The sequence below is a fragment of the Stegodyphus dumicola genome, chromosome 7 (assembly GCF_044657685.1).
Source record: "Stegodyphus dumicola isolate Sdum_Otavi_A_Nest chromosome 7, ASM4465768v1".
NCBI lineage: Eukaryota > Metazoa > Arthropoda > Arachnida > Araneae > Eresidae > Stegodyphus > Stegodyphus dumicola.
In genome coordinates this window covers 107,087,317-107,099,801 of record NC_140774.1, presented here as the reverse complement: position 1 = coordinate 107,099,801, position 12,485 = coordinate 107,087,317, and the positions used below count along the sequence as shown (strand labels likewise).

At 30.1% G+C, this 12,485-nt stretch overlaps 1 protein-coding gene across 4 annotated transcripts in view; it reads right to left on the bottom strand.

Annotated features, from left to right (window-relative positions):
- The window catches only part of Mtmr6 (Myotubularin related protein 6), a 169,951-nt gene that overhangs the window by 153,036 nt on the left and 4,430 nt on the right, over window positions 1-12,485 (bottom strand). For 3 of the 4 annotated variants that reach the window (XR_015042178.1, XM_085820692.1, XM_085820690.1), the window contains exon 2: window positions 1,173-1,223. The exons of the other annotated variant lie outside the window; for it this stretch is intronic. Coding sequence is in view for 2 of the 3 variants with exons in the window: in XM_085820692.1 (XP_085676818.1) it covers window positions 1,173-1,223 (51 nt within the window). In the remaining variant the exon portion in view is untranslated. The remainder of the gene's footprint in view (window positions 1-1,172; window positions 1,224-12,485) is intronic. 4 annotated transcript variants of the gene reach the window in all.

The following is a 12,485-nucleotide window of genomic DNA, read 5'->3' as shown; positions in this document are numbered from 1 at the left end:
TAAGACTAATTTTATAAACTCAAATAATAAAAATAAAATTCTTTTGAAAAAAGAATCTAAAAATAACAACTAATTAAAAATATAATATAAAATAAAAATATTCACAAGAAAAAGAAATAATACATTTTTTCTGCACATTCAGAATGAAAGAGAAAGCAAAAAGGTTGACATTCACTGAGAAGTTTGCCAACTGAATTGCAATTAGCAAGAAGCGAAATAAGGGCCCCAAACTATATTTTAAAATTATTCACTCACCAAGTTTTATAAAACTTGGTTTTCAGTCATAATTTTGTGTCAAAATTCGTAGTTTAGAACAGTACTTTACATAAATATAATATATATCCTAACTCGCACTTTCGACGCTTGTAAAACCCATCTCATTAATTAGCCAAGGAGAAAAACAGATATAAAACTATCCCTTTTTTTACTGAGCAAGTGCATATATTATAACGGATTAAGCTCATTATACTGTAACGAAAATTCCAACAAGGTTTTAAAATCAAATTGCCGAAATATAACAAGCAAGATAAAAGAAGGATTGCAGAATTTCATTCTAACAATTTTACACATTTTTTTTCCATTCACAAAAGATACAATCTGTTTAAGAAATATTATCAAGCATAAACCATATTAAAATCAACAACATTTACACATTTCCTTAAAAAAAGTACAGAAAAGTGAGAACATCAGATAAAATGATCCATAATCAAATTTTCATAGCAGTAGGAAAATTCTGTTTATTTTTATGATGTATTTTACAAGCCAATAATATTATATTCAATATATAAATGCAAAATCAGAAACAAACACATATTTTCATTTAGTTATTAATACCGACAATTTTCAAAGTAAAAAAAGGGCTCCTTGCACCACTTAAAACTGATGCAACAGCTATAAAATCAAGCAAATTACTACAGAAATGACTATTAAATCAAAATTGTAAACCCATGCAAAAAAAAAAAAAAAAAAAAAAATCTTCAAAACTCTATCTTAATTGATGAACTTGTATAAAAAATAGCATGCATTAAAATTTTTTCCAAAACGTCAGCCCATACATCTAATCATTATCTCTTTAAAATAGAAAAAAATACTGAAAATTTCAACATGCTCAAGTGCATACACATCTATAAGGATACAAATAGGTACATCAAAGATTATTAGGATGCACTTACTTTTAATTCACATGAGCATTTTGTTCCATTTAGATTACTTGTTAATATACCCTAGAATAAAATAACGAGCAACCAGACAAACTGTTATCATTAAGGGTTATTTTTAATAATTTTAAGACCATTAATGATTTTATATTATGACATAGTTATTTTCAAGTGCTAACTTTATTAAAGAATGCACTTCAAAAGCCTAATTTTATATTTGTGTTATCAATTTACTTTTAGAGTTAGAAAACAAAATTTTGATTTTTTAACTTTAGAAGAAGAGTCACCGAATATTTTACAATTTGCAAAACAGAGAAATAGCTCTGAAATACAATATAGTAGCGGACCTATGTCAAAGCAAACAGCTTGTTTTTTTCTCATTCCATTTCCAATTTAGCATAGACAAAGCATTTTCTTTTTTTCCCTCTATGGACGAAGTCTTAAATTCATTATCTAAATAAGCCAATCTATACAAGTCATCTCTAAGACCAGCACAAAATACATACCTTGATTATTTATTAAGTAGGCTGACCACACTTCCAGCACACAAAAACAGAGGGAAATTCATGAAAATTACAGTAATAGCTCAAAGTTATGTAATATTTCCCCCTAAAAATAAGTAATTTTTCTATTGACACAATGTTAAAACAGAGTGTCAAGCCCAACAACTAATTTTTACTATAAAAATAAATACCACAGCTTATCCCTACATTAAATATGTATATTTAAAAGTTGTTTAATAAATTTTATATAAAATTTTTTCTCTTAATAGAATTAAATTCACCATTAAGAAATTTCTAGGCACTTTGACAATAGTTTTTAAATCAAAAAACTAACTACCATTTGAGTCTGGCAATTTAAAAATGCAATAAATATTTGAAATTTTGTATTTTAATTTTAATGTTCTCACTTTTTTCCTGCTTTTTTTGTTCTATTTATTTATTTCAATTGCAATTTTGTTTTTAACTTAAATTTGGGTTTTACTTTGGAAGTAATTGATATTTTTTATTTTTAAGAATTAATTCTTTGTTCTCTGTTAGTTGACATTTCAAAGTGTCAACATGTTTCTGAAGTAAGTTTTTTGTTAAATTAAAAATTCTTTGCTTTGTAGAATTAAATCCAGCTTCTGGAAGATGGCTTTCTCGGCTATGGTTTTTACTTTCGCCAAAGAGGCCAAACTTGCAACACTAGGCGTCTCGGATGCTACGGGTTACTTTCATTGTTTCAAACTGGTGTTTCAAAAGAGGTTCTCAAAAATTTATGTGTGACAAAACTTTTGCTATATTGTAGTTCATTTTCAATTTTAAAGAATTTTTCATTAAAGGTATTTGATTTCTTCGATGCATAAAGGTAAGTTTTCAATTTTAATTCTCTCCAAATTTTTGTTGAAATGTTTTTGTAGACAAAGTTTCTAGTTATATATATATATATATATTTTTTTAAATGAAAATACACCAAAAGAATTATCACCTATATTTGGAAATTTTTACTTGCTTAGCAAAATACAGTTCCATATATAAAGGCAAAGTAAACATGGCAAGATACTACAAACTGGCTAAATCTGTAAGAAATTTAATAATTTGTCTTTTTAAAAATGGTAAGAATAATTGAAATATTCAAAAAATACTTTACGAAAAGCATTTAACTATCTTTAAAGTAATAAAATGGTGGAACCTGCATGGAACTGTTGAAAATGCACTAATTTCTGAACACATTCCAAGCCAAACCACATAATTGCAGATTTATTCTACAAAAAATCAAACAAGACCCAAGGTTAGTACTATAAAACATTCAGCAGATTCTGAAGAATGGCTTGCAGTAAAAGTTAACCCTACAACTTTTAGAAGAGTCATTTGTAGCACATGGATACAATGGGCGATCAGTAATAAGGAAATTTTACAACTACAACAAAACAAGGAAAATACATCTGATGTTCCCAAAACCTATAGTAAGCAAAGATTTATCATATCAGAAAAATGTTGCATTTACAGAAAAGTTAAAATTTAATATATTTAGAGTCGAGAGATAAATTAATATATGGCAAAATCTAAATTAAAAAGAATCTATTGCCTAACGTTACTCGTGTGGGTAGAGGGCATTAGTTTGGGGATGTTTCGTTGCCTTTCTAATAAGAAATTTAATGTCTATCCAAAATAACATGCAATAATATAAATGTATAAATATTCTTAACAGAACTGAAACCTAAAAGCATTTGCAAAAAAAGTTGGAATGCACAATGCATTTAAGATTTTTGTAGATAAGGATCTTAAACATTACGTCATAAATGTTCGCTTGTGGTTATTATACAACTGTTCTGAAGTTATCAAAACTTCTTCAGATTCTCCATATTCAAATCTTATGGAACATGAATAGAGTGAGTTACAGAAAAGAACAAGGAAACATGATACCTATGAAGTTCTATTAAAAGCAATTCTTACATAAGAATGGAACAAATGAAACAATCTTGCATGAAAAAATTCGTTGAATCAATGCAAAAATGCATGAAAAATGTAATTTTAGCTAAATGATATCCAACGAAATATTAAATGTCCTATTATTTTCATATCTTTTATTAAATACAAACTATTTATTCAAAATGCCCAAACAATAATTTATTCAAAACGTTCTGAAAATGAATTCACAGTGTCCATTTTCAGAAATTATTTTTCCCCAGAACCCTTTTGAATAACATTTTTCAAAACAAGCAGGTTTTAAAATAGATGATCACCAGTATATGTGAAAGAAAAATAATGTGATTTTGATATTATTTAGTAACTTATATTTTAAAATAAAATTGAGAAACACAACTGTCCAAAAACAATGCAAGCCACTGCCATACTTTGGGCAATGTAAAAAAAAAGTAATAAAAAAAAGAACGCTAATGACGAGTCCCCCCCACACAAATATGGAAGCAAATAAAAAGTGATTATTTTGTAGCATTAGATTGTAGTCTTGATTACATTACTTTACCAGTGAAGAAAAATTCTTTTCCTTCTTCAATGAAAAGTTCTGGAGACAAAGCATTAATTATTATCAAGCCTGCAGTTACCAACCAGGTGCATATCCTGCTAATTACTTCAAAAAATATCATACACTTGAAAATTACAATTGATTCACAATTTAAAATACCTTTTATAACATTTTAATACTACAATAACAAATTTTGGTTGATCTTTGGATTATGGTAACTTGGCGATATTTTGGCGACCAACTCTGCTACAGCAACCCTCTATTTTTTTTTCGCCGCCATTTTGTCTTCACGAAGTAAAGACATGTTTCTTTTCTTTTTATTTACTGAACACTTTTTCCAACAATCTACTAGCTGAACTACACTTATGCTAGAAATTTTATGTAACAAAACTGCTTAATCATGACAAATATTAACTGCAAAATTAAGAAAAAGTGCAAAATCGCAAACTCCTTGCCGCGTTTTTCAGAATAGCACATACACATAAACCATTTACATGTCGACTTATTTTTACTTAAAAAAACATCCCAGAATTGCACAAAAATGGCATTGCTACACTCTTAACTTTACCCATCTACACTGCTATTTTCTCATAAATTATAAAAATTTGCACAAAAATGAAAAAAAAAAAAAATTGTGAATCTTTAAACTCGGTAAAAAGCATATATATGAAATTACCAGATCGCGAAAAAGTTTATACCCTTTCCAAGGATGAACATTTCCACGTACAAAATAAATAAAATATCCAAAAACTTTTACCTCTAAATTATCTATTATATTACAAACGTCACCAACGAATTCATACCGCAAACATTACAAATGGTTACAAATACTTAGTGTCAAATATTTAAATTATTTCCATGCACGTTTACTTCAACTGAAACGTATACCAAATTCCTACAAACATAAAATTCACAAAATAACTATCATTTAATTAAAATATCACTAAACCATGTACACGTTGACTTTTTTTTACTTAAAAAAACATCCCAGAATTGCACAAAAATGGCATTGCGCACATTCTTCACTATATCCATGTACACTGCTTTTTTCTCATAAATTAGAAAAATTTTACGAAAATGCATGAAAATTTTGTAAATCTTTAAATCCGGTAAAAAGAACATATATGAAATTACCTGATAGTGAAAAAGTATATACCCTTTCCAAACATGAACATTTCCACGTATAAAATAAATAAAATATCCAAAAACTTTTACCTCTAAATTATCTATTATATTATAAACGTCACCAATGAATTCATACCGCAAACATTACAAATGGTTACAAATACTTAGTGTCAAATATTTAAATTATTTCCATGCACATTTACTTCCACTGAAATGTATACCAAATTCCTACAAACATATAATTCACAAAATAAGTATCATTAATTAAAATATAATTAAATTCAAAAACACTACTTAAAATATAAATAAGCACATACATTAAATTAATAAAAATTAGCTTACAATCCTAATTACTTTAAACTAAATCATTGCTAATAACAATTTTCCAATAATACCATATTACTTTATTTACTCCTTACATTTAGAACAAACAATGCATAAAAATAATATCCTCAAATAATTAAAAATACTAACTTACCTAATCTTCTTCAGATTCTTGATTACGTGGTGGATAAACTTTTCTTATTTCCTCCGCTAAATAAAAAGCAATCATATGTGCGCCTGTTTCAGGATCTTTAAAATCATACTTATAGTTCACAGCAAGATGTTCAAAACCTTCATCCTCCAAACAGACTTAATAAAACTTAATAACCAATCTTTACTTCTATCTCGCACAACCTTAAAAAAACACTTATTACTACCCCTTTCAATCCCACTAAATACCCATTTCGAATTCACTTTAGTTAGGGCCATGGGATCCAAAAATTAACCAACACTGTTTCACACAACACAGAATAAAGCTAAATACAAAATTTCCAGATTTCCCCCCTTTTCTGATTAAAGAACTGTTATTCGTCCATTAATGTCACATGACATATCTCATGATCTCTCATTTCCCTCACACAAAATAATGCGTAATTGGAACTGAGTACTTCTCACATTATTACCAAAGTCCTAGGTAGTAACCTTTATCGCCTCCAAAATGTCGCCAAACTACCAGTTACCATATTCCAAAGATCATCCCAAATTTTAAACAAGTGTGTCATTTACATTTTTCATTCCTAAATTTTGCTAAATTACATATTACACAAGCATAAAGAAGCAAAAATGTTTCAGTTGCTGTGAGAAAAAGTTTGAGTGCTATGGATTCAATATCATATAATAGATAATTCTATTACAAGTCTTCAAAACCTAGATACAAATAACTATTCAATAAATCAAAATTTCTCAAACAATCAAATATCATAAGTTCATTTATAAAATTACATTCATGTTTTTCACTATCTGATAAAACAATATGCTTTTGACATATCATCAAGATCATGATTTAGTTGAATTGATTTTATGTAAATATATTGTTTTCCAAAAGTTAAGCATGCAAATTAGCAATTTTCAAAAGTGCACATGAATTTGAGTAGAATCACTGCTGATGCAGAAGGCAGTGTGCAAATATCATATCATATAGCAAATTATAATTGACTGTCCAAATATATACTAATTAGGCAGTCACTAAAATACTCTGATGGGTTTCAGAAGACTTATTTTAATCCTGACATGAAGTATTTAGAGTTTTATAGGATAATTTTGATGATATTCATGTCTATCGATGAAAGAAAATAGTAATTTCTCAAATATGGAAACAATTTCAAACAGGTGTCGACACACCTATGCATGGTCAACCATGGGTTAGCAGTCCTTCTGAAGATTAGTGCATTGCTACAGTAGCCAAGTGGAATTGACAAACAACCTCTACTACTGTTACATTCCTAGTTGCAGTGTCACTTGGTACAACAATATCTGCCAGTACTGTGCACCAAAGGCTTGAATAATTTTTAATACTGCTCCGTCTAAAACTAAGAACTTTTTATAAAATAAAAAAAAATATTCAAAAAGAAATATGCAGCAAAATTTTTTTTCATAATAAAGCATGTGGAGGGATTCTTAATTTCAGTTCAGTACTATGTAAAAAGCCTTCATAATAAAGAAACAAAAACATTTACTAGCAAAAATCTGTTTGATCAACAATTTGGCTGAACAGCCACCTTTTTGCTTTGCATACATCTCAAACCAAAACACTACAAATGATCAATGATTTTACATCTAATGAATAACATATACAGTCAAAAGTCGTTAATTCGGACACCCATAATCCGGAATGATCTATAATCCGGACCTCAAAGCTACAAACTTTCTGCGCATGCGTCGCGTTGACGCATGCGCGTAAGACCTTTACCGCTGCGAATGTGCGTGTGCGCAAAATACGTTTACGAATGCGCGTTTAATTTATAACGAACGGGATAAGCTAAGCTAAAATTATCTAATTATCTATTTCAGTTAATGTTGCAGATTGTGTTGTTCCTTAATCTTCGAATTGGATCCGGATTATTATTTTTTGCAGACTGTTAGAGCAATTTTATAAAAGTAAGCTTGAACTTTCGATTATGTCAAATAGAATTTCTGATATATATTTATTAATACGTAAAAAATCTACAAAGCGAAAGTATATTTCAAAGTTCATTAAACAAAAAGTGGATAAAGGCATATTCTTTGTTTATCTAAACTTAAACGTTTGTTTATCTAAACTTTGTTTATCTTTAACGCTGCGGCGGCGTGCAATGAATTGGAAGTTGATTTATCAGCACTATCCTTATCTTAAGGGCAGATGTTTTTATTTTATTTGGCTTATAATTGCTTACTCAATGTAGTATTTCATCTCAATGTACTCCGTCTTTGATATGATTTAAATCAAATGCCTCGTCATTATAATTCGCTTCCGATAGCGAAGAAAGTGACACAGAGGTTATTGAAAACGAAAAAATTTCGATTGAGAAATTAGTCGGTATTCTCGGTACAGCAATTATAGGACTTGAACAGCGGAACTTTGTAACTGAACAGGAAATTATGTCTGTTTATAGAATTAAAGAGAAAGTATTATCACATAAAACGAAGCAACTTAAACAATTTACATTGAAAGAAATGTTTAATAAAGTAAACCAATAAATATTAAGCTTTTCTTTTGTCAATTTTGATACCCTTTAGATCATAATTGTTCTTTATTTCGTAAATTACGGTTTCATATTTTTACTTTTATAATTTCTGCATGCCATTTTACCAGATTTAAACTGATGATCTATAATCCGGAAAAATCGATAATCCGGAATCGCCGAAGTCCCGACGAGTCCGGATTAACAGTCAAAAGTCGTTAATCCGGACTCGTCGGGACTTCGGCGATTCCGGATTATCGACTGTTCCGGATTATAGATCATCAGTTTAAATCTAGTATGATGGCATGCAGAAATTATAAAATTAAAAATATGAAATAGTAATTTATGAAATAAAGAACAATTATGATCTAAAGGATATCAAAATTTACAAAAAAAAAAAAAAAAAAAAAAGCTTAATATTTATTTGTTTACTTTATTAAACATTTCTTTCAATGTAAGTTGTTTAAGTTGCTTCATTTTTTATGTGATAATACATTCTCTTTAATTCTATAAACAGATATAATTTCTTGTTCAGTTACAAAGTCCTATAATTGCTGTGTCGAGAATACCGACTAATTTGTCAATCGAAATTTTTTCATTTTCAATAACCTCTGTCACTTTCTTCGCTTTCGGAAGCAAATTATAATGACGAGGAATTTGATTTAAATCATATCAAAGACGGAGTACGTAGTTTAGATAAACAAACATTAAAGTTTAGATAAACAAAGGATATGCCTTTATCCATTTTTTGCAGCAATTCCAGTTTTTGTTTAATAGACTTCGAAACATATTTTTGCTTTGTAGATCCTTTACATATTAGTAAATATATATCAGAAATTTCTAGTTGACTTAATCGAAAGTTCAAGCTTGCTTTTATAAAATTGCTCTAACAGTCTGCAAAAAATAATTAGCCGGATCCAATTCGAAGATTAAGGAACAATGCAATCTGCAACATTAACTGAATTAGATAATTTTAGTTTAGCTTATACCGTCCGTTAGACATTAAACACGCATTCATAAACGTATTTTGTGCACATGCACACGCGTATTCGCAGCCATAAATGTCCAACGCGACGCATGCGCAGAAAGTTTGTAGCTTTGAGGTCCGGATTATAGATCATTCCGGATTATGGGTGCCCGAATTAACGACTTTTGACTGTATATAGTTTGACCGCTTCATCCGTGACCATGAGCGCAAACACGCATGCACCATTCGGACCGAATTATTCTCAAAATAGGGCGGTAAGATAGAGACTTTCTTTCACCCCAGCATAGCTCTTTCCGGAGAAGACCTTTCACATCGCAGCAAGTAATACCGCCCCTTTGGGACGAGTCTATGTGTTTTGACAGAATGCCAACCAGGGTTGTGCTTCAGACGGTCGAACTATACCTGATGTCAACCTGGTGATTCATTTTCTACTTTCATTATCACATGATTATCAACTCACGGCAACTTATGAAATTAATCACAAACAATGCCTAAAACATTTTCTTTTCATATTAGTAACTGAACACCAAATAACAAGGCAACCATTTATGTTGACATTCTGCTTGGCAACAATTAGACTTCAACCAATTGGGCTTCTGATTTGTTGTTCAAATAAGCCATAAATATATGCAAGACTTTATTTATTCAGGATTCAATAAGCCTTAAGCTCACGTGGAAAATAGTGTAATAATTAAACTAACATAAATCAGGTTTAACTTCCTCAATGTATGACAAAAGCAAGACAAAATGTAATTGAAGAACACATTTCTATTTATCAGTCATATAATGTAACGAATGAAGAAGACATTACAGAGGTTTTCCACTCTGATGATAATGCCCCAAATATCAATCAACTAGCAAATGGAAAAATCTGTAACAGGATCCTAAATCCAAGAAATATTACTACTGAAGAAAATGATAGAAAAGCTGCTGAAAATGAAAATATTTCGACTGACAAATTTGTGGGACTTCTTGACATAGCAATTACAGGACATAAACACTGAAACTTTGTAACTGAATAAGAAATTATGGCTACCTATACAGAGAAAGTATAAGCACAAAAAACAAAATGATTTACATTGAAAGAAATGTTTAATAAAACAAACAAAAATAAATATTAAGCTCTTTTATAAATTTTGATTCTTTTGAAGTTATAAATGCTTTATTATAATTACTGCTTCATATTTCTTATTTTAATCATTTTACTAAATTTAAACTCATGATATAAAAACTGGAAAATTTTAAAATTTGAAATTTCTGTAATCCCAAGTCTGGATCTTGGACTTTGTACTGTAATGCTTTAAAGCATCAATATGATACTAGAATAAACAAGAGTTAAGAAATACTAAACAAAATTGCACATAAGAAAAGAAAGAAGCTTTTCATTAATTCTAGATTTAAAAAAAAAAAAAAAAAAAAAAAAAAAAAAAAAAGAGTGCCTGTAACACAGTGTAGATTAATTTATAAGTGGTCTTGCAACCACACTAAATTCTTACATACAAGGTCCGGCTATGGACTCATGGAATAATTCAGAAGAAAAAAAGGTTAAACACATAGCCATTTAATATGATTCAAAGTAATCCCCATCAGCCGTAATGCACCTCTCTGCTCAAGTGTACAAATTTCGGAAAGAAGTTTTAAAGTCCTCTTTTGGAATGCTCTTTAATAGTGACGTTACAGTTTTATTGATGGCTTCGACATCCTGAAATCTTTTTTCCTTCAGCGAATTTTTCAGCTTAGGAAACAGGAAAAAGTCTGCGGGTGCTAGGTTTGGAGAGTATGGTGGATGCTGCATTTCAATGACACCATGCTGTGCTAAGAATTGCCTCACAGGCAATGCAATGTGTGGGTGGGCATTGTCATGTAGCAGCAGCTAACTCCCATTTTGTTGAAAATGAGGCCTCACTCTACAAATTCGTTTTCGAAGTCGGTCAAGAACTTCTGTGTAGAACTGTCCATTGATAGTCATGTTAGGAGGTGAAGAAAGCGATTAACATGACCTTGATTTTGGACTTTTCAAATTGAAATTTTTTCTGCCTTGGTGAACTTGGAGACAACCATTCGAAGTTTTGAAGCTTGGTTTCAGGGTCATATTGATATGGTTCGACCGCCTCATCCGCGACCATGAGCGCAAACACGCATGCACCATTCGGACCGAATTATTCTCAAAATAGAGCAGAAGGATGGGGACTTTCCCTCCAGCATAGCTCTTTCTGGAGAAGTAAAGGCCTTTCACATTGCAGCAAGTAATAGCACCTGTTTGGGACGAGTCTATGTGTTTTGGCAGAATGCTAACCAGGGTTTGTTGACTATTCTTTTCATATGGGCAAATTACATATGGCTACGTTACACTGTCCTCAGCTATACACTAAATTCTTTAACTAATAGTGCTGTTGGATAAAGGAACTTTTTAGAAATGAGTTTTCATGTATCTTTTCCCATCATAATATTAATCAGGTTCAGAGCAGCTAGTAGAAAAAGCTCTTCTGTGATAGTGTGGGATTTTTGGCACTTCATCACTCTTTGAGCTACCTTAAAAGATGCTAGCTATGCATTACACAGAACTGACACACACTGTTTACACACTGTTTTGCTTTTGTAAATCTTGCAACTTCCTATTAAAAAAATCATGAAATATGTCGATTAAGTTAGAGTAAATAGTCTCAAGAAATCATTTTAAGCTTACTTGGAAGCATACTTTTGAGTACAAAAATTTTTTAAACAAACAACATATCTGTCATCATTGTTTACTTCTACTGAAGTAAAACCAAAATCAATGAAACTTTCCTTTTAGTTAAGATACATTGCCTTCTTTTCTTCTCTGCCAGTTGTCGATGCCTTGTCATTCAAACTTGAACTATCGTAACCACCAGTTTGCTTATTTAATAAAAATCTTTTCATTTTGTGCAATATCAGTAAGGACTTGTGGATTTATTGCAATATTTCATCAAGATCATGACTTTTTTCATAGACATAAAAGATTGTAAGACTCTCTCCATCCATTCCAGAGTTTTATACTCATGGTCCTGAATGGAAAAAAGAAAAGGAAACAGATGCCAATGCTGAGAGACCAAATATAGCAATCTTGTGAAATGAAGTAGCAGACGCAAAAAATGTATGAGAATAATTTAATACAAATCTGAAGCACCAACACAGAATTATTCCAAATTGAAAGAACTAAGGCATAAAACAATCTGAAATCTAGTTAATATTAATCTGAATATTTTGATTTAATTTCTTTGAAACATGTAGTTCAGGCAT